The 24,019-nt window shown below is 37.5% G+C and overlaps 1 protein-coding gene across 3 annotated transcripts in view; it reads left to right on the top strand.

The window, feature by feature from the left end:
* GALK2 (galactokinase 2) overlaps window positions 1-24,019 on the top strand; it is a 44,628-nt gene that overhangs the window by 6,338 nt on the left and 14,271 nt on the right. For 2 of the 3 annotated variants that reach the window (XM_079317625.1, XM_079317626.1), the window contains exons 4-7: window positions 1,441-1,531; window positions 4,374-4,520; window positions 17,103-17,201; window positions 19,902-20,054. In XM_079317625.1, the coding sequence (XP_079173751.1) occupies window positions 1,441-1,531; window positions 4,374-4,520; window positions 17,103-17,201; window positions 19,902-20,054 (490 nt within the window). The remainder of the gene's footprint in view (window positions 1-1,440; window positions 1,532-4,373; window positions 4,521-17,102; window positions 17,202-19,901; window positions 20,055-24,019) is intronic. The other variant, XM_079317624.1, reaches the window with a different exon arrangement.

Here is a 24,019-nt window from a genome sequence, read left to right as displayed (position 1 = left end):
TGTTAAACTATACACCAATCTGATGGGTTTGCACTGTAATTAAGGTTGAAATTGAATGTACAACTGGCAAAATGGGAATTGCAAATTGATACTCAAAGTGCAAGGTCTGTCATGTGGAGCTGGGCATAGGTTGGGGGCTGGGAGTACAAGTGGAGATCCTCACTACAGTGGGGCAAGCAATAGACCAGGTGAACTGTGGGACCACTGCAGCACTGCTTGTTGATTTGGGGGTTGCATGACACAAAAATTGCAGCCTTTTAAGTGCACCAGAATGAAGTGAGCTTTTCAGACATTGCTTGAAGACAATTATATTGTAGTAAAGATGCGTTATATAACTTTTTCTCCATGGGTAACAATAATTAACTGATAAAAACATCTTTTCACTGGTATCCATGACAAATATTAATCAGTAATGTCCTTTTGGACAAAAATAAAAACAGGAAATCAATAATCTATGTAGTTTACTGGGACCAGAGTAAAAAGGAAAAACTCCCTCCTCTTAGGAGGTACAGACTGTCCCCTAAAGTATAATTTCTTGAAAGTGTTTTTATTTCTGTTAAATATTTCCAGGAATTCAGCTGCCTCTGTTCATATTATTTAGCAGAGCACACCTTGTAGAGCACATCTTGATCTGGAACTTTTGAACGTTTTTGATTTGATTTCTTGATGTTCTCAGTGCCTTTGTTGTTTCTGTGTTGGGCACCTGCTGTCATGACATCAAGCAGATAAAGTTCTGGCTGTTCAAGGGCACAGACTGCCAAACAACTTTCACATCCTGGGGACTGACACACGTCTCTGAGGCCTCTGCATGTCACCCATGTCATTCTGACAGAACCTAGCTGTTCTTTGGGAACATCCAAGCTCACTATTTTTATTATTTTGAAAGAAAGGTGGAGTAGGAATTATCCTGGAGGAAACAGATAAAATATTTAAACCAAATATTTTTTGTCTTGTAACATACATAATGTAATTTTGCAGCATTAGGCTTCTTTTAGTGAAGTGCCATTCAGAGCACAGGTAATGAAGATGAAATCCTGAGCAGGAATTACCAGAGACCCTGAAGTTTATCTGTCTCTAGTCAAGGTTTGACAGATATGATTATTTAAATTTTCACTTCTAAGAAATCATGATAGCATACACATACATGATGGAAGGTATCGTGCCTGAATTTAAGGATGTCAAAGGCAGCGCAATTTATGGATTTATTTAATATACTATTTATACTTAATCAATAATTCTTATGCTTTCATCTGAAAGAACATATAGAAATGATTAATAAAGAAGATATGTGAAAAGATCAAACAAAAAACCAAGCCAGAAAGCATTGCACTGAAAACTATCAAACCAGTTGTGTCCATCAGCAGGTGGCAGTAACAAGCCACGTTTTTTCAAACGAAATTTTATACACGTTAAAGCCTCAAGGTTTTTCTGTTTTTGCAGGGATTTCAGTACTAGTGTTAATAACATTCAGATTAACAAAACGAAACCTCAGTGGCATAACTACTTCCTGTGTGGACTGAAGGGTATTCAGGTAAGACAAATCCATTTAATTTATGAAATTAATGTAGAAGCAAAATACAAGAATACCTATTTACCCTCAAAGTGTTTCCCTGCATTCTTTAGCTTTTTTTTAAGCATACAATTAAGAATTTTTTTGTTCCAACTTGAAGAGGAGATATGAGTGGGTTTGCTTTTGCAGAGCACTATTTTCATCTCTATAAAACAAATTACTATAGCAAATAATTGCTTAGGAAAGTTGTGATCAAACATTATGAGGATGACGTTTCCGTATTTTGAAGTCAAAAGGAATCCTTTCCAATGGAATTATTCAATTAAAATCTGCTTTGAAAAAGGTTTGGAGGTATGTCTTTCAGGACACGAAGATCATATCTTAGCCCTTTTCTTTCTATGGAAGCATTTAAAAAACATGGACTTCCATAAAGCTTAAAACCTATAATTTGTGCACAACAGATGAGTGAAGCTGACTCATACAGTAGGCAAAAGAAAATGCAAAAACCAAGTAAACAGCATACAGAAGAAATAATCCATTAAGAACCATTACTCATCCTGGTTTTCAGGGTTTGGAATTTGAATGGGATTTTCAGAATGCCCTGAGTTAAAAGTGCAGCTATGCAGGAAGGGGCACACTTACAGTAAAGACAGGAGCACAGACACACCAACCAGACCTTTCCCTGTCTGCCCACTCGAGGTTATCTCCCTCTCCAGACTGACCTGATGACCCAGCTGTTGGGAAGGCAAGTGCTGGTTGTCAGTGCTGCTCTGGGAGGTGGCCTTAGCTCACCATCGAGGCTCCTGCAGATCTCACCTGCTGTTTGCAGGTGAGGCACAGAATGCACAGAATGCACTGCCCTTTGAGGGGAAAAAAAAAAAAGGTGACTTCTCTGCTTGATGTCAATCTAATATTTCTGGAAGGGCAGATGGGATGAGCAGTGATGGCAGGTCAGGAACAGCCAGCCCAAATGATGGGTAAATGTGCTTTTTAAAGCACATGAAGTCTGCCTCAGAATAGCTAAGGACTGCAGACTGCTGAATAGCCTACCTCAGAGCTGTCACTGGAGTCTTCAGAATACCATATGCAGAACAACCAGTGCCACAAATCACTTTATTACAATTCACAGGTCCTGAAAAGCCCCCTACTTCTATACATAGACCCAAATAAATGACTTATGTGTGCAGTAACATGAGTATTTTCAATTTTGTATTGCTCAGTAACACAGGCATTTAAATTGCACTGACTGTAGAGATATAGATTAGGTTTCTTTACAATATATCCTTTCTTATATTAAGGCTTGCATGACCAATTGACTTATTTATTTTTCAGTCTGCTACTGAGATTTGTTTCCTAAGGACAAGCTTTCATACTTGAAGGTTAATTTGCAAAGCAGGTTTGTAGACTCTAGTACTGGCAGAAAATAAGCATAAATGTTACAGACTTAAGAAACTCTGAAATACAAGTACTCAGAGGGTCCAGCGGGATAATCTGTTTATATTAAGTTGAACATGCTATCCTTTTGGGACAGAACTGTTGCAGAACTTGGCAAAGTCCATTTTCATTTTTGAAACTGAAGTACGTTTTCTATTTAAACATCGCGTGATAAGTCTGCAAGCCTGATTCACATTCAAGACAATCCAGAAACCGTGGATCAGTTTCTGGTTACTCAGGCATTTTCTGTTTATGAACAAGCCTGTCTAGTGTTCTTCATGAAGGGGCATGGGCAGCAATAGTATTCTAGATATGAATTTTCTTTATTTTTAAAACAGGAAATTCAAAATCTAATTTGAAGTGATGGTAGAAGACTTTAAAAGAGGCTCTTTGTGTTTGCTGATCTTTACCATTGATATTTATGGTTGAGGTTGTTTCAGGAAAAGTAGTAAAAACCTTTTGAAGGTTGACATTTCTTTATGAAAATACTGTCATTTTTTCTGATTATTAACACTGTAACATAGTTTATTGATGTATAAATTGCATCAGAAGTTTGCTATTCATGTACCCCCCCATACACAGTCAATGATTTTTTTAATAAGTACTGTATGTTTGTTTCAAAATAATAGCAGAGAGAAATTTATATAAAAGTGATTATAAATAAAAAGACAAAGCAACTAAAGAATAAATAAAAGAATATGTATATGAAGATTTATGACTTCTGGATTAAATGTATTATCTGTGATATTTATCGTGTATGCTAGAATATTTTAAACTTCATTCAAAAAAGAGCATGCCAGAGACCATCCCTGTTGGTAGGTATGTCTTTGTGACCCTAAAGCACAGAGTTCCTTAAGTACCATTGTGGTTTTCCCAGTGTCAGTCCTGTGGGTGCTTCAGGACATGAGTATGTGGCTTTGAAAGCAGCTGCATGGCTACTGGTTTCCCCTCAGCATCATGTGGCTCCCTAACACCATGTGCCAGCGTTGGAAGTGAAGCATAAAGTGGACCTAGAGCTCTTTGTGGTGCCTCAAATGAAGAGCTGTGGAGAAAAGGACAAAAGTAGGGTATGAAAGGATTGGTGACTTTGCACTGTCACCATGGCAGCTCAAAGCAGAACCAGTTGCTGCAAAACCCACCCACGAAGCTTGGTGAATTCTTGGGCGTGCAGCCCATCCTGAGTTCTGCTTGGGGTAGTTATATGTTTGTGTACAGCAATTGCAGACATACCTTTGGCTGAAGCTCCACCATTGGCTTTGTTCTTAAGGAACAGAATGAAAATTTTGGTTTTGCTTTATTTTGGAGATACCAGAAGCAGGTCCTCGCTTCCAGCAACTCAGCAGAAGGATTCTCTTTCTAAGTATCAGATAATTGCAAGCCTGAGCCTGTCTGTACTTGAAACTGAGATTGTTTATTTTTTCATTGTTAGGAACATTTTGGTCTTAATAACCCAACTGGAATGAATTGTCTGCTAGATGGAACCATCCCTCCAAGTTCTGGTCTCTCTAGCTCCAGTGCTTTGGTGTGCTGTGCTGGACTCGTGACACTCAGAGCTAATGGAAAAACCCTTTCTAAGGTAATTTACTGTAAAACACGAGAGTGTCAGCAGTAAAATTCTACTTAAAATTAAATATTGTTAATGCCTGTAAACATTAAAAACACGATACAATTGTTTTCGCAAAGAGTTGTTGGATATAAACTTAAGATATTGCACAATTGAGCAAACATCTTTGGCCAAATTTTGGCAGGATTTGAATTTGGCAAGAAAACAGGCTTACATTAAAGCTGAAAAAAGGAGCATTATTGTAAGCCTGTATTTTGGCCAACCATCAGGTCCATGCCTGGACCAGATGTGCTATCTGCAGGCCAGGGCTGAGGATATATGTGCTGAAGCATGTGGACCACACCCCCGAGGCCTTCACTCTCTCCCTGAATGACTTTTCATGGCTTTAACAGCAGAGCATCTGTTGGAGGCCTGTGGAACAACTTCTTGATAAATTATGTAATCAGCACAAAGTAGAGGTAAAATTCTTCCATCTGACTCTTCTTATTCTCTTCACAGTTTTTTTGGAATGAACATATTTACAATCCAAAATGTATTCCTCACTTTTAAACAAACATTAGTGTAAAAACAAACCCCAAGTATGTGACCTGTTAGCAGTACAACTGTTAGCACTGTTTGGCTTGTGTAATACAGATTTCTGGAGGAGTCATGGTCCTTGAAGGTGCCATATAGGAGTGAAGTTCTCTCCATTAAAAATGTCTGGTTAAGTGAAACCAGGATCTTAAATTAGAACATTGTCAGGAAGAGAAAAGAACAGATCTAAATGTGACTGTTACACATATTTGTGCCTATTGTCTAAGACAGACATTCCCAAATTGTGGTACAAAGCCAACTGAAAGTGGCACATGATGATGGCAGCTGTTAACTCTGCTTGTAACAAGCACTTCTCTGAGTCATGAGGTGAACAGAAGGATTTTGCTGATCTGTTGAGATGTACTTCCCTATGAGGCTGCAGTTGCAGGAATGCTTTCAGCAATGAATGCATGATCCCAAATTTCCCAGCTCCCAGGGCTGGCTTCAGGAGCATCAGGCAGGGCTCAGGCAGAAAGGAAGGAGCAGGGTTTGTAAAGCAGGGAAGCTTTTTATGTAGGAGCATGTGGCTACAGTTTCTGTCACCTTGACTTGTGCTGGTGTGTGATCAAAGGTCAGGAAGGGACTGGGCACCCTAAGAGAGGTTCTGGTTTGGGAGGTGAGGCACATAGAGCACTTGTAGATGAAAACAAGGAATTGAGAATCCTTCTTGGATGAATGAAACTGCAATTAGAGTTAGAGGTGACAGAATGTGTACCTGGTGTGACAAGAAGCTTCTGGTTTTGCATAGGTGGTCCCACCACAGGTCAGCACCATCTCTGGTGGTGGTCATCTCAAGAGCAAAGCTTGGGAACAACTGATCAAAATCACTGGAGTGCACATGTTCAGAAACTGGGTATCTGCACAATCATAAAACTGATAGAGGTCATAAAGCCCAAATTTTACTAGGTAGTAAAAATCTGTATCTGGAAAACCAGAAGCCAGGTTTTCATTATTCCAATTCTGCACAGTATTCTTCAGAGAATAAATGATACAGTGTATCATTGAGCTGAACTTCCACCTGGCTTGGGAATACCAGCCGGCATTATGCCAGACTTGTTGCAAAGAAAGATGCAAAACTCCTCATTTTCATAGAAAATTATGGAAGAACAGAAGGAAGAGACTCCACTGGATGTCTTTTCTTCTCATGTGTCCTATTCAATCCTCTTCCTGCTAGTTGAAAAATGTGCTGAAAGTTAAGCTTGTGTCTGAAATGCAGTTGGACAAACACAAGAGACACAATCGCACATTTTTGTCAGAAAACCCTGCTGTCTGCAGCCAGACATTTTATACTTGGGATGAAAAATGAGCAATTAATGTACAGATGAGACCTCTCAATATCACTGTAGGAGCAGTTAAGAACATATCCAAGGTATGCTTGCATAGACCAAGGCACCTGGTTGTCATGGTTATGAGAGAGGGTGACAGCTCTGAAGAATGATTGCTTTTCTCCAGGCTTTAAGTTTTTTCAAATCTTACAGGACAGTAAAAACTCATTCAGTGTTTTTGGCTAATTTATGATTTAGCATTAGAGACTTCTTATATGTAGCTAAATCCAGAGTCTCTGTTGCACTGGATTTATGCTTAGCCTTGCAGAACTGCCTGGTGTAAGGCAGGCCTAGTCTGAGTATAAATTAGAGCAATCTAGGCTTGTGAGTCCTCAGAAGTACAAAATGTGCTCTGGCCACTTCTTGCCAGCTCCTAATGCATCCTGTGCTGGTGTCAAATGGGATCTGTGCAGGATCCAGTCCTGCTGGCTCTGTGTCAGCAGGGAGCTCCCCCATGGCAGGGAAATTCTTAGCTGAGCACAAGCAGGGGCTTTCCAGATCCTTTCTACTAGAAAGCAAACCAGGACCGTGCATTTTTAAGCTCTGGATATTTATGTGTTGGTTTATTTTAATTAAGAAATAGCACTTTATGCCTCCCATCCATATTTTTTCCCCAAATGCTTTGTAGTTGTGAAAGTTGTAAATTGTAGTATTTATAAGTAACAATATTTGGTTATGATGGGAATTTTATGAGAAAAGATTGACTTTTTGCCCCTCACTAGTATGATGGACTTTGCAAAATCTTAGTATGATAGTTTGTAGCAGGAAGACAGGAAACTTTTGGCTTTGGAATCAAATTTGGCTGAATTGTAGGGCTTCTGTAGCCAAAGTTATGAAAAAGTGACCTTTTACTGAATGGAACATTTATCTGTTTTGTTTCTGTGAAACTATTTTTATGAGAATATTTTAGTTATATGCTCTTTTTTCCTGATAAATGGGAGTTTAAAATAGTTGCTATAGAGTAAAAGTCGTTGAAATTTAGAGCTTTTATGAGATAACACTTCCTAAGAGCCTATGAGATTAAGAGCCTATGAGATTAAGAGCCAAAACCCCACAAAATTAAAAGCATTGTAAAAGCATGACTAGAATTTCATGGTGGCTAACTTTAAAAATAGCACTTTTTTGACATTGAGAACAGAATCAGAAAAAACCATGCTCTCACTAATTGTGTGTAGCAGTCTGCAATAGGGCATTGTTTCAGTGTTCATACAATATTTTTTTTAAAAAACCCAGCATACACATACACAATAGTTAGGGAAAATACCAGTTCAAGACAATTCAGCCAGATGTGCAGTGCTAACCAGTTGCAGCAGTGCAATAGCATTCAAATAACAAGATGGAAAATGTAGAATGCAATCTTTAAAAAGAATCCATTTTTCTCCTCCAAACAGGATACCAGGCTAAGGCTGTGTTGGCATCACTCAAACAGCAGCAATGCTCAGTAGTAGTAGTTCTTGATTTTAAAGTGATTTTTATTTCACCGTTACAAAATCAATCTATTGTATAACTTTTCATCAGGAGATGATCTCTTTGTAAAGGAAACATAATAATGCTCTAAACTGTCCCAGCTTTGTGTTTCGTGGTAGGAATTAATGAGGACAGAAAATCACTTAGGACTGAGTAACTAGATTTTCTTGAAAGATGTGATGATAATGTTGTCCAAATGTTAGATCTTGTGAAAATAAGTTCTGTTCAGCCACCTTAACATTTTTTCTCTTATTCAAGGCTGGGTAGCTGTGGACATACTTGTTGGGAAGAAGAGATCAAACGTGAATAGGGTTTATCTAATTTAATGTGAAATGTTGAGCATAGGAAGAGGGATCATATTTGGCTTTATCTGGACTGAGAAGAAGATAAGTCACACAGAGTAAATAAAGGACCTAAATCTGATCTGTAATGGCACAGTGTCCATTGGTTTTACTTTCCCCAGACTATTACTCAGATGAATTTGAGTGTGAGTGTAAAATATTCCCAAACAGTATTTCAAGAGTTACTATACCTGCTACTGTCACTGGTTTCAGTAGGAGTCTGATGGGCCATCTGGAATCCTTTCTACTTTGTTTCTGAAGCCTCTGTATAATAAGGAAAGCACTTGAGTTGAACCCTTTACCACTCCTAATCCATAGCTGTCTGGCAAGAAAACCTGTGAGTATCCATACTGATAGTGTGACTTTGAAATTAGTAACTTGTGCTGATAATACGCCTTTGGATTGGATTATACTTTACTTTATTTTCTTTAAAAAAGTTTTCTTTTTTTGTAATTTGTTTTATTGATATATCGAAAATCTTTGATAGATGCATGCTCAGGTTAATTATATGAGAAACCAAATTGTTTACACAAAACATGGCACATAGATACTGTATTTTAAAGTAGTGTCAATACAGAGAAATGCTGACGTTCCTTTCTCCCTGTGTAATTGAAAAAAACAGGGTTCTTGTTAAGCTTGACTGTTTGTAATCAAGGGGAAACAGAGTACTTTAGAGCAGTGGTAATCAAAGGCCATAATCTCTCATCAACCAAATTGATAACCTTCTATTTGAGCATGTTAGGGGGCACACAAAGTCAAGCTAAGATTGCTGTGCTTATGAGGACATCCAGATACTATCTGACAAATATATTCCCATTCTGGAAAAAACTAAGCATAATTATCTTGCAAAACATATATGAAGTTCAGCTAATTGGGATTTTATGTGCAAACTGGAAGCAGATGGCAACTTTCAGCAACCTATTCCTAGTCAAGATGAGATATTAAAAATAAAGGCATTCCTGGTGGAAAAAATAACCTCAAAAATTTGGGCATCATTTTGTACCTTACTAAATGAAATATAGTACCTTATATTTCAGGAATTACTTTTATACCTATATACATATATATAAAATGTGCACAGATTGGAAAAAGATTGCAGTATAACTAGAGTTGAAATATCTTATATGATGGGGAATGTTTCCTTCTTACTGTGAAACACTCATCTTTATCTATAAATGTTTCTTCTGCATTTTCTTGTTTATTGTGAACCAAACTCTGTCGAATTTAACAGAAAATCTACATTACATTTGCCATTAAACTACCAATATTATTTGTTATAAAGAAAAGCAGTAAACTGAGTCTGACTTTTCAGATTAACTCACCAAAATGTTAAGGAATGTTCATTGGGGGACCATTACTCTATTTCCATAGAGAGAGTAAATATATGCACAGCACTTTCGACTGAATTGATATTTAAATACTCCACTTACTTAAATTTGCATGATGAAGAGAATTCTGGAGCACTGAAAATGACAGTGCTAAAAATAACTTACATTAATAAATTCATTTTCTTAATGGAGCTTCCATTCACAAAAAATAAAATTTAAACCAAGAAGAAAACTGTTTTTTCTTAATTTTAAAGATTAGTTATCGTTACTACTACACTGTAGTGTATAGAAAATCTAGCACACTTAACTTGGGCCAAAATGAACTACATTAAACCACTGAGGCAGATGTAATTTAATACTATCATTTTATGGAGAAGATTGCTTTATTTTGGCTGCTGTCATTCTGGATTTGTGTATATCAAGTTTCTGTGTAATGTTGAGTGAGCTGTTCCAAAAAAATACTAAGCAACACTAATTCTGTTTTACTAACAAATATTTGCCTGTCTCCTACTCACTAATTGTCTTACTTTTAAGGGGTTTACTCTTACACAAGTTTACTTCTTTGAAGGGCTGTGTGAGATTGAAAGGGATTGATCAGTGGTTTGGAACATATTAACAGTGACAGTTATATAGGGACAAATTCTGTCACAGTTTACACACTGTCCAGACCCATTATTGCATGAGTGAAAATCAGAGCAGCTGGCCCTTGGCCTCTTTGTGAGCAAGTGAGTTACTAAAGGTGAAACTCCCTTATCTGTCCTCACAGAGATAATTCTTTAGATTTCTATTTTTAGGATTTTTTTTTTTTAATAATTAAATGAACATCTGTTCACTTTCATTATTCCTAGGATATCTAAATGCTTTTCTACCTTTAGGTCTTCATGCTTATTATCACTAACATCAGACTGGTCGAAAGTAAAATAAATGATGGGGCAACAGAGAATCAAGTGAGCTGTATGGGGTGGGTTATAATTTATCAGTTCTTCGACTTGAAAGACCAAAAAGACTAAGCTGTAAATCTAAACCTGAATTTGAGGTGTTTCATATTGAAACATAAGTAGAGTAAAGCTCATATTAGTGAAGAGTATCATTTTACTGAAAACTCACTTTTTCCATTAAAAATCCAAAATAAGGTAACATGATACAGAGCTACTGATGAGTTCTTATTAGAAGAAATCTCTCCATCTAGAGTAACTACACATAAGGCAACTAATAATAAAAAATCACAACCTTTCTTTGTCAGATTAAATTATATCTTCACTGATATGATTTCACAGATTAGACTTTTTGCATGCTGGATAGGAAATCTTGTGACTCAAAGATAAAACAGATGTAAGTGGTAGTAATTTCTTTCTTTGTAACCCAAGATTGACTTGCTCCTTATCAGGGAGAATCTTAAATTGTTTCAAACAAAAAGCAGGGGTAGTTAGTAGAGTCTTAGATCAAAAGCTAGCCTAGGTCTGCACAGGAGGGGCAGTTGCCTCCTAGACTAATGGGTGTTACCTTCTGCAGTAGGATTCATTCTGGACAGACTTCAGAATTAAGGTTTGCAAACAAACAGCCCAAAAAATACATTTTAAGGATTGTTGGTTTTAGATATTTCCTAGTGCTCCAACTAACATTGTCTAAAACCTAAGAGCAGCTTCCTTAAGTAATTAATTTACATAAATTTCTTAATGCTTGTTTTTTACTGAGTTGTATGTACTGAGGTTCTTCTCCTAGTGATGTGGCTTTATATTGTTTTAATTATGGATATTCTAATTTATTGTGTTGTATCTTTCTTTGTTGGATAAACAGCAAAAACCCCAATGTTAATATATCATGAAACTCATGGATTCTAAACATCTCCCATGGAAGCACAGCCAACCTGGCATGTGTACTTGCCAACAGCTATAAAAGTAGTGTTTGTGTGGATGATATTTGGTCTGGCATTCAAAAGCTGCAATATTTAGTGTTTCGTGACAGATCACCAGGGAGATTTCAAGGTTTTACTCACCTGCCAGCTACTGCTGCTGTCACATTACACTCATTCCTCCCCCGTGTTCAGAGGCTGAACAGAGTCAGTGTGTGAAGCAGCTTGGGGTATTGCTTAATAATAAATTGCTTCATAACCTCAGGTATTTTCACTTTCCATCCCAGCTACCCCACTCACTACCCCACCTCCAGTCAGCAGAAAGGAACAGTTTGCTTCAGCTATGTCAGCAGAAAGGAACAGTTTGCTTCAGCTATGTCACTGCCAGGTTTGAACAAAGGGACTTTGCACAGGAGGGTCACATACGGTCACATAATTGCTCCTGATAACTCTGGTACACCAACCTCAGGGAAAGAGGTGGAACTGTAGTGCTGAGCTGCTTGAGATTGCATTACAATGTGCAGTGTTAACACTAATTAACTCACATTTTATGTGGCTCATTTGTCACATTGAAATTGCAAATGATACAGTGACATTTTCTCTAGGGTGTCTAAGAGAAGCTGTAAGTCTGCCTTTCTTCTTTCTTATCAACCAAGATAATTAAACTGAAAAAGATTTAGGAAAAAGCCACATGGAACAATTCAAGTTACAGGGTGACCACCATAAAACTGCATTAGGACTCTGGAAAAAATCACTTACAGGAGGAAGAGTCAGAGATCCATCAAATGATGAATGTAATTGATGGAGTGGATGGGAATCAATTGTTTGTTGCCCCCTCAAGTGTTTAGAGCCAGCAGGTATGAAATAAAGCTAGTCAGGTACACATTAATAATCAACAAAAGGAGCCAGTTCACCTGACAAGGTGTGGAAGTCCTTGTCCTGGATGATCTAGATGTTAAAATTATGCATGAGTTAAAAGGGAGTCTGGACAAATTCACATACAAGAAATCTGTTGTTGGTAACTAAAGATGCAGAACTGACATTCAGCCTGGGGAACTCCCTAACAAAATAAAAAGTCCTTATTGGCCTCTGGTCCATACTAAGAGCTCACTTTCAGTTACAAAATACAGGAATAGAAATAGTATTGGTTTGATTCACAGAGGCTGCTTTTATCTTCATATATTCTATACTTTTATTCTCACTCAAGTCTTTTAATGAATTTTATCTAGCTGAAACTCTCTTACTTATGGACACATGCTTGGGCACGTGATGGGATTCTGGGGCTTGTCCTGGGGTTCCTTCCATGTCAGGATATTCTGGGATTCTGTGATTATATGCACTTTCCTTCTTGACTAAGTTGTTGGGCTCTTTAGGGCTGTTTTGGGGGAACTGAGATCAAAGGAAACATTTCCTGATGTTTGAGCTTTTTAAATGACTATGTTAAGTATTTGCTTGTTTAATAGTGTAGATGGCAGCTTAGGACCTACTGTCTGCATCATAGGTATAGTTCACCTGGTCTAGTTAATGCTGTTGGAACAACTTCCTGAAACAATAATACAGAAATTCAGAGGGCAGCAACATATGCAGACCTCACAATAGTTGAGCTGTGGAAATTTTTTAATTTATCTAAGGAGGTTTTTTTTAGATTCATAATGAGGCTATTCCAACCTATTTTAACTATGATTTTAATACCTTCCTGTTTCACTTTTCATTACCATCATTTGAATAAAAATTTAAATCCATCCTGCAACCATTTCCCCGAGACTGTATTCTTTACAGAATAAGCTACAATGCTGGAAATAGGGAGGGGTTTTTGAATTCTCATTTCAGCTTTGTGACTGACTCACTTGACTTTGAACAAATCATGTAAGTGTCTGTGCTGTCTCTAAGTTGAAGATAACAGCAGCCTTACAGGAATGCTTTTAAAGTAAACTGTGTAAAATTCTATGAAGATTTAAATTGTGATTTACTAGTATTTTTGAAATATACTGCTTTAGGGATGGAAAAGCATGCTAATGAGCCCTGGGTGCATAGAACTAGCTATGTTTTGTGGCTGGCTCAAAGTGATCTCTCCTATGAATCAGAATGTGTGGGATGCAAGTGGAGTCTGTGTGCAGATGGGGTTTATTCATTCTCTGTATTTCTCATGGTGCTTCATGAGGAACAAATATCTGCTTTCACTGAGTTCAGTGAGCAAGCCTGTTCTAGGACTTCTGCAGAACACAGTAGGGCTAACATTGTTTATTTTATATGCATAACAATTGCATCTGGAAGTCTGCCAAGGCCTGTCAGGGCCCCTCTAACCTACCAGCCTGACAGTTGATGCTGTGGTGTAGCCTGGGGTGCATGTGACTGTGAGAATGCTCTGTGTCACTTCTCTGCAGGAAGTGCAGTGCATCCAAAAAGAAGGTGTTCTGTGCCCAGGTATTGTTCAGACAGACACTTGGGATGTTGCCACTTTGTGCACTGAAATCTGGGATCTGAGAAGCTCTGTATTTTTACAGGTCAGACATGCACTGAAAAGATATAAATAGCAGATGATCCAAACAGTCCCTGCCCTAAAGAGCTTCTGAGTGTTGCAAGTTGAATGGAAACAAGGCATTGCTCTGAGATAGGCAAAAGCTATTTCCTTTTATTACATGGTTCTCACAGACTTTTTTCCTTAGAGATATTTTCTGTGGAAGCCTAAATTCTAAGAACTTGTGTAGTAAAATGTGGTTTTTTTCACTTTCTAGTAATGAAGTCACACATATTTATAGCATTATCATGTAAGAATCCCAAGTAGCAATTACTAATTAGAAAGAGGGGGAAGATACTCCTCATTTGACTGAGGAAATAGAGCCATGATGAATTAAAGAGACTTCTCCTGACTCATGAGAAACTTAATGTGGAGCTAGAAATTGAGCCCAGACCTCCTGAAATTCAGTTCACTGTTTCAGTCATATGACCATCCTTTTCCAAGTATCAAATGTATACACAAGTCTTTTCAGTTTAGTCTTCACATTAGTTTCCAATGAAACTTTGCCCTTTCACTCATTTTAGCAAAAAGGCAAACATTTGCCCATTTGTCTCAATAGTAAGTAGAAACTGCTCTCTATACAGATGACAATTTCCTCTCCATTCACATGCTTCTCATCCTAGCACTAAAGGCCAGCCTGTGTCAGCAAGGGCCCGTTTAAATTAGAAACCAAATAATATTTCAGGGATGCCTTAGGCTGTATTGTGGAGAGGGTTCTTTGCAACCCTTGCCAGTTACTACTTGGTGGTCCTGCCAATCCTTGCTAAGTTTCAAAACAGAAGTTGCTCAAGCTGGAGCAGCGCTGCTCGCCCGGCATACGCAGCTGGACAGCTGGGACCGAGCAAGGCCCGGCGCTCAACCAGGCTCAGCTCACCAGACCTTGTAAAGGGACAGGGGAGTGGCACTGGCCTAATTGCTAACATTCCTCCTCTGCAAGACTTTTCCTGATATTTATTTAATAAGCCTAGGCTCATAAAGTCTAAACAATTTAGGCAATCAAGTGGTAGCTGATGTGTATGTGGAGATAGAGATGCAGCCAGACTATGTGAAGAGTGAAATGCCTAATTTCTGACTTGGCCAAGCTTTATCTGGCATTTGCAGCTGAAGTAATACCTCAGGCAGCTGTGCCCAGGAATGGAATTTATGTTGTGAGTACCTCAGGAGCTGCACTTCTGGCCAGGTTTGCACAGCCACTGCTCCTACTTGAATGCGTATGGCCCATCTGCCAGCGTGGTCTTCTCATTCAGTGAGTAATACTCATAAGCTCCAGTCTGAAGGCTCCTGCCAGTGGCAACAAAAATTAGGGATGTGGTATTGCTGTGTTCTCAGAGGGACAAAAGGCAGGTTCAGCAGAGCTGGCTGAAACATGCAGGCTTTCCCATGTCACAGCAAGAGGTGTTTGTAAATAGGCACACCTTCATATGTAGAAAGGAGTGAGCATCTAGAGACTGCTGTGTGGGGAGATTTCTTACTTTCTGTGGAGCTGTGGCTGAGTATTTTAGCATCAAATGGGAAAAAAAGCATCATTACAGTCATTAGCATTTCATTCAGATTTATTTTCAGCTCATAGTGGAGGCAGGGAGATACTAGATAACTAGACAGATACTAGGAACTAGATGCTAAACTTTCATTGATGGGGTGAAGAGAGTTGAGGTTCAAACTGGAAATGGGACTTGAGTGGACATGGGACAGGGAGGAAAAACGAATTTTCATGAACCTGGGAAATGGTTTTTGTTAAAAAAAAAGCACCAAAATCCATGAAGTTTCTATAGTTTCTCAAGAAAAATAAAATAAGCATTATTTCAGCTCTTCTTTAAAATACACAAAGGAAAGGCAATGCTGAAAGGAGAGTATTTTTACTGATTGTACTTTCAGTGTTCTCTCATTAATGGTCATTTTGTAAGAGGTCGTTTACCATATTTGATTAAAAGAGATCCACTCGGCATAGTTTTAGAGTAACTTTGTTAATGTGTTTTGATAACTTCTGCTTATCAGCCTAAGGCTTATTGGCCATAACTGCATTGTGAGCTCAGTAAATGGTTGTTAGTGCATTTGCAAACAGTTCAGCTTGATTACATTCATCTAAGCACCAATTTTACAGCCATGTCAGTGGGGCCATTACAGGACTTGAGCAAGCAAGCAGGCAGGCACCCTGCACATACCTCTCTCAGGACCATGATTTACTGCCTCTATCTGCTGCCTTTTACAGCTGTGTGCTGGCTAGTGTCCCTGTCTTCTGCTTGGCTTGTTTCAGCCCTGTAATGCTACATCCTTACTGCGGAATCCAAATCTGACTTTGCCACTGGACTGGAGAACAGCCTGTGGCTTTTCTAAAGTTCTGTTCCCATCTTTTCTGTGGGTCACCTTGTGCTTAGAAAAACAAACTGGTAGGGATCATACTAGGTGGACACAAATACTTTTCACCCATTTATTTTTGACTGGTCTGTGTTCTTTGTCCATTTTCCAAGCTTTCTCTTGTGTTTTGTTTTGACTTGGCCTGATAGCTGAAAGTTTTACTGTTAATTATTATTTTTGACAGTTACGACATTGATATTCTACCCTCCCATAGTATCCTCTGACCTGCAGGTATTAGAATGCACAAAGATATGCCTAAAATGTCACAAAGGAATGCACATCACATCTAGTTATGAATTAGTTCAGAAAAACAGAGTACAGTATCTCAAGGAGACATGACAAGCATCACTGACTTGAATATCTGCAGTGAGAAACAGTTTTGGAGTAATTTCTGATTATAGAATCAGCACATTAAAACAATATGGAGTAATAACTTGCATTTTTTTGCTGGGCTGAGATTCACATTTTGATGGATTAATCTAATTAAATCAACAAAACATTGGCTATTGGGATAGAAGGATTTTAAGTGCATAAGGAAGGTGGGAGGAGGACAGCTACAAGTGTTGAGTGTCTAGACAAGGATACTCTGAAACCATTTGGCTATGGTGAGTCCTCTGGAGGCTGAGTAATTGGTTCTTTTTTGCTATAGAGCAAAAGGGAAAAGGGGCCATGTGGTATCCTGGTTGATAGCAGCTTATGTTATTTGATGTGTAAGAGATAATAGTTCCAGAACTCTGACATTATTTCCTTTGTTTTCTCAATAATTAGTATGTAAACAAAATTAAAGTATCATCCTTAATTGTGGCTGAAGGTTCACATGTTCATATTTTTTCAGGTGGAACTTGCAGAAATTTGCACAAAGAGCGAACGTTATATTGGCACAGAAGGTGGAGGAATGGACCAGTCAATCTCTTTTCTGGCAGAAGAAGGAACTGTATGTGTACCTTTGTAATCTAAACTAACAGTGTAATACTAATTTATGTAAGCAAAAAAACCTTAATTGGTGTCTAGAAGAAAGACAAGACAAGAAACTGGAATACCTTAGTAAGCAGTATAAGCACCATTGGTGTACAAATGAACCAGGAATTAAACTTACAAACTTGGGTACAATCAAGTATGACAAGTTTGAATGAATATGGTGGGGAAAATCAAAAATGGCAAGGAGGAAGGAAAAGATGTGGGAAAAGATGTACTCCAGAAGAGCACCAGGTTCCACTATTTGTCTAATTCATGCTGAGCTTAGACTGTTTCCCATATAATGAAATCTGAATGGTCGGCATGCCTTGTATTCAGTGCAAATGGGATAATTATTACAAAAATGCTTTCTTGAAACTTCTTATAACCAAACAGTTCTAGGAAGTTTTGCCAGGTTCAGTTACAAAGACAATAGAGACTTCTTTTTTCACCAGTTTTGCTAATTCCAGACAATTCTGTGGCTGGATTTTGATGTAGAAGACATTTAGCAGTCTTAAACGTGGTGACAGAAGGTGAACTAGCAGTGATAAACAGGACCTGCCAAGTTATGCATGAGTGCTTGCAGTGAAATTTACAGTGAGGTTCATCTGCTGTCCCAGAAGGTGCACAGGACTGCAACTGTTCAAAGCTCAGACCTGTCAAAATACTTTTATTGGAATTAATGTAGCATTTCATAACCTTTACTTTCCTTATGATTGTGGCATTATATCTCTACAGCATTTGTTCCTTAACGACATGTCTTGGATCAGCTTACACAGAAAAAAACCTATTTCCTAGAATTTCACCAAACATTTAATGCCATCATAAAACACATGTACTTTCAATTTTTCAATTTCACATCACCTGTACCTTCATGTTTACTGTTAGTAGTAAATGCACAGCTACATGAATAATGAAAGAAGGAAGCAGCATAATTTCCTGTCATACACAGAGATGATTATGTAAGTGGGAGCTTTTCTGATCTATAGCAGTGGCAACCAAAAAGGCAAAGAAAATGTTGGATGAGAAAAGAAATTGTGAACAAACCAGAAAACATTCTTGCTTCAGTGTACTTGCAGCTGAATGCAGCTCTAGCCTCCCATCTTAAAAAAAAAAAGGACAGTAAGGACACTATGGTTTATCAAAGCTTTTTTTTTTTTTTTTTTTTTTAATATAAGCATTGACTCAGTAATTTCAAACTTTTCAGTTTGGAAAACAAAAAGTTTTGAGGGTAATACTTTGAAGCTTGTAAATTCCCTAAACAAGTAAAGAGAAGGTAAATGGAGGATTCAATGTTTTTCATAACCAAAGAGCTAATAGAAACACAATGACATTAGCAAGCAGCTTGTAAAAAAAAAACAAGGAAGTTTGGGTTTTTTTCCAAAACATTCATTGTTAAATTGAGAAATACCATACATTGTGGAAGGCAGAAGTTTTAAAAGGATTCAAAAAAGACCTTTGTGGATACACTAATAGAGTGTTAAACTATATGTAGCTATTTAACATAACAGTCAGATTTTTCTTACAGTATAAGTATAACCATTGTAATCTTTGCTTATGGGAATTTGGAAAAACATACCCCAAGAAAAGATTGCTTTGTATATGTTCTATTTTTATAGTCCCCCTAAATAGCCATTTATGGCTACTGTCAGAATCATGACACCAGACCAGCTTAGTGATATATTCTGGTCTAATGTAGCAGATCTTAAAGGGTATATTGAAATGTAAGCAAGTCTGTCTGTCTTGATAGTAATTCTGTGATGGGGTCCAGAATCTCAATGGCAGGGAGTGACACACATGCTGTACATAATGTACAAGCGGATTTGTCATTGTTTATTTAGCACTCTGGCTGCTCAAGGGACTCTCTGAGGGTGAACAATGCCAAAACCAGTGAGATGTCCCTGTTTGCACAGTTACAGTCTATTCTAAAAAGCCAAAGCAGGGCACATGATTTACAACTTATCCCAGTGAAAAACCAGATGTGAATTTAATCTCTTGATTACATTACATCCTGAATTATTTAATTAATGGATGCCTAACTTATTCCATGAAAAGGTCACAAATGTTGAGAACATCTTATGCAGCTTTTGTGAGCATCTTCTGTCAGAAAGGAAGAAACAGTAACTAGATTCTTACACATAGTTTCATTTAGTTTCTTGGTTTGATTGTCTGTGTGTACCATGATCACTGCCTCAAATCAGTCCTAAAATGTTGGTAAAATACTGTAGCTCAGTGAGCTAATGTTGCTGTAGTGCAAAATCAGAAGACTGAGGGGGAGATGGACATTGATGAAGGGGCAGGGAATGCAAGGCCCCCTGTTTCTAGTGGCATGCACATTAGCTTCAGCCAGGCCTGGTACTTCTCTGCAGATCAAAGTGAAACTGTTGTCTTAAACAGGCAAGAAAAATAGGTTGGGTGGGGTTCTGTAAAATGATGAAAAAACCCAAAGACTTAATGGAAACATTTTAAAATCCAACTACAGGGAAAGGTTTGAAATGTATGTGTAACTTGACCAATGAGGTTAAACCTCTTTTCTTGCTGTTTCATGTCAGTTTTCTTTCCTTAACTGTCCCTGGATTTTCAAGAGAAAAAACACGCAAATTTGCATTTGATTTATAGAACTAAGTGCACTGTTAGCTAGCAGTAAATTAAAACTAACCATTCATTTTTCTTTCAATAGGCCAAGTTGATAGAGTTCAGTCCACTGAGGGCAACTGATGTTAGACTTCCAAGTGGAGCAACGTTTGTTATTGCTAACAGTTGTGTTGAAATGAATAAAGCAGCAACTTCTCATTACAATATTAGGGTAATGGAGTGTCGGCTGGCTACAAAGGTAACGCATGGCTTATGTCAAACTCTAATGAAACCTTCATCTAAATATCTGCTTTTTTCCACTTCTGACCAGTTGTGTCTTTAACACCTGGCTAGGTGCTACTCTTAGTGTAATTTTTCTTTCCAGAGCCAGACACTTCCATCTGCAGGAACAGAACTCCTGCTGAGCTTAATGGAAGTGCAAGGACTGTGTCCTTATATAGAAGATTATTTGATTTTAGTTCTATTAAATTTATTTTTTATTATATTTCAGTGGAGGAAATAAGTTTATTTTTCAGAAAAAAATATTCCCAGTTAATAAGATAGACTGTTTCTAATTAAAGCTGAATAATGACAAATAATGGAAAGCAACCAGTATGGTCACATGTTTGTATGTGTGTATGGCAATAGATGTGCATTTTCTAGGATTTAGAGAACATCCAAGCAAGTAGTTGAAGGCCTGGAACTAATATTAGAAATGCTGAATAGAAGCATGTATTTCAGTGTAAAGTTTAAAAACAGGCTTGAATTCAACCCCAACATTTAGGGTATACTGCCCTAAGTTTACAGCTTGAAATTATCTCTAAAATGTATGGAAATTGAACAGGGGAAATCTAAGTTCAGCTTTAATTCTGGATTTTGTATGTTTAGGGGTAAGTAAATGTAGGGTTTGATTTGAGTTTTTTATGGGAAGACAGTACATTCTTCTTTGATAAGAGTAAATGAGGAGTAAGCATAAAGATTCATTGCAGTTGTACCCAACACAGGGTGCTGTGGGAAAGAACTGAATATGGGTCACAAAGTCTAGAAGAATGCTTTGAAAAATGCAGTGTGAAACTCCTTGCCACAGAACATTAGACCAATTTCTTACCAACATTCAAAAAGTACTTTGAACATCTTTGATTTTTTGACAAAAAATTATTTCTTCCAAGTTTTAGTTAGTGCTAAAAAATAGTTGAAGATCTGATCACTGACAAAATGTATTATAAAATAATGTGCTGAGTTACTTTTTGAGAAAGGAAGCTAAACTTCAAATGAATTTTTAAATGGGCTTTTAAACCCAAGTATGAAAGGAATAGTTGCATTTCAATTGTATCTAAGACATGGTAAAAAAAATAGCATCAATGACCACAGTTAAAGCTGTTGCTACTGAAATTAATAAGAAGATTTTTAAGCCATTGAGAAAATTAAGATAAGAACCTGTCTTATTTGTTAGTTCTAACTGATAAATCTCTAAAATACATGTTTTAAAGATGAGCTTCTTTTGTAAATTCTTTTTTTATTTGCATAAGGAATAAAAAGCCTTTACAGATAATTTATTCTAAAAGGCACTGTACAACTTGTGCATTAAACTGTGAGAGCTTTTGAAGCTATTGTTCCATATACCAGACTTTGTGAATTGAATCACAGTTTTGAAAATTGCTTTAAATTATTAGTCCTGTACAGTAAACTGAAGAGGTAGTAAGGAAATATCTTTTCTTTTACATTCCTGTTAGCTATGATGCAATCTCTAAAAATGTACTTTTAGCAGATGCTTGATTGTAAGGAGACTAACAACATACACCTGTCTGTTTTTAAGCATATGCTACCCAGATGGAAAGCTGCACACACTATAAAAATACATTGAGCCAGGAAAAGACTGTCTTTAGGAAAAGGTCACAGTGGGGTAAAGGAGGGCAGGTATGTAAGTGGAAACAGGGAAGACTTTTAAGCACCATTAAGCTAATGGAACTATGAACTAACATGCTGGGCCTTGCAATAATGCTTTAAACAAAATTCTCATTGTAAGTGCCTTTGGATAGGCTTTTTCCCCCTTTCCTGCTTTTGGTAATTCTAGAATTTCATAGTGCTTCACTATGTAGGTAAAGATGCCAACACAGCACATCTCTGTTAGCATTAGTGTGGAACATCTTGGTATCAGTCTGTCCCTACAGCGAGTTCTTGATCATCCGGGCAAATTATCATTCTTAGATTCTGTTTCTTTCCCTTCCTTCTAGAGAATCATTCTTTTGCCTTTTGCCTTTTTCTTTCCCTTTCTCTATTCTTGTAGATGCCTCTGAGTGCTCTCCTGCACTCTGCTCAGTGAGTTTGAAGTTTAAAGATGTTTCCATTTCACAGAGCACTCACAGTTCCACAGGGATCTGACCTGTCCCTCATCATTCTGAGCTCTGTCCCTCATTGCTCTGAGCTCCTAGTCAGACTTTCTTGTATTTATGTTTGTCCCATCATTTACCAAGCATGTTTTCCTCTCAGTTACTTACAGTTCTCCAGTGTGCTATATTGAACAATAAAGAACAATAAAGCCCAGAGATTCTGTATCCTGGCAGTTAAGAGCCAGCTGCTTGATGTTCCTATCTTTAATCCATCTAGTCAGAGATCATCCAGAAAATATCCAACTGTGGGAGAAGTATTAGGATTAGTTTTTGTACATTAAAGAGAAGGAATTTTTTTTTCATTTCTGTTCCATGTCCATTACAATTCCAGCTGCTGCAGCTAGACTGTTTTCAAAAACCATTTCTGTTTGCCCATAAGATTTTTCCCAGTGCTCTTAGAACAAAAAATTTTCTATAAGCAGGATAGACTTTTCCAGCAAAGCTGTGCCTGCTGGCCCAACAGGGTCAGTATCCATTTGGAACACTTGACCTGTAAAACCCCAATGTAGTCGACTTGCCTAAAATACAGCATCTCCCTTGAAGTACAGAAATGGGAACAGATGTGACAATGCATGTGGCATATTTCTGCAGGGGATTATTTATTAAAAAAGTAAGAAGAAAAAGTTTTGTTGCCTTATAGAATATTATTGTTTGCAAATTCTGTTTAACTTCTCATAATAAGGTCCAGGGGATGCTGAATATTTGGTTTAAAGCATGAGGAAAATAATTTCCACTCATTTAGCACCTTGAAGATCTATATGCACCAACATACAACATATTTAAGTAAAATGAAGCAGTAATTTTTATTCTAACTTATCAGTAAGTAAGCTAAAATACAAATTACATAATTTGTAGAGTTCTAGTTACTCAGAGCCTTTGAAAAGGAAGCCAGAATTCACTTAACCAGTTCTTTACAGAAAAAATTCTCTTATGCTGGTTTCTGTATTAGGCACTAAACAGTTCATGCTCCACCATGGAACATATATAATCATGTTTTAAATGGCAACAAAGTTATATGACTGGGATTTTGTTTGTTTTGCTCTGCTGAGCCTGAACATAAATCAAGTCACTAGATGGCACCAAAAGTAGTTAATTTTTAGATACTGCAATAAAGCAAAACTGGAAGAGCCCCTGCAAAAAAAACACTGTTGTGGGAAAGTGAGACTCTATACTTAGATAGCTGGGCACCAGATCTGCTTAAATTTAATGCTGTAACTTTGCACAAAACAAACCAAATACTTTTCAGACATGTATGTAAATCCCATTACTTTTTTAACCCAGAAAATTAAATGGCTTAGCTGAATCAAGACAAATTATTTCAAACCAATCTCAGTTCAAGCTGGTGCTTATTGAAAAGAGTAAAACACTGGGTGAAATCTTGGCCTTTCTGATAAAAGGTTTGAATGCTGATTTGTATAAAGATTTAATTCCCTGGTCTTTCTGTACTGGTTTAAACTCTTTCCAGACATACATCTTCATCTATAAGTTTTAAACTCAATTTCAATGGTGCAGCACTGGAGATTCACCACGTGCCTATGAACACAGTAAAATAACATCAGTGTGTACCTGCTAATCTTTGTTTTACTTTGTAATCTCTTGAAATTACAGTGGTATGTCAGTAACCACTGACTATTCTTCTAGAATTCATAACATCTAAATATTTTACCTTAAGAGGAGAGCTGCTTTCATTAGACACATGGGAGCATCAACACATATTTCAACCTTCTAGAGAAAATTCTGTTGGACATTCTGCCTTTCAGGATTCTGGTGTGTTGAAGTAATGACTGTCAACTGCCAAAACATCACAAAGATACACAAAGCATGGTATCATTGC

The sequence above is a fragment of the Erithacus rubecula genome (genome assembly GCF_903797595.1).
Source record: "Erithacus rubecula genome assembly, chromosome: 14".
Classification (NCBI taxonomy): Eukaryota; Metazoa; Chordata; class Aves; order Passeriformes; family Muscicapidae; genus Erithacus; species Erithacus rubecula.
This window is presented reverse-complemented; position numbering and strand designations above follow the sequence as displayed.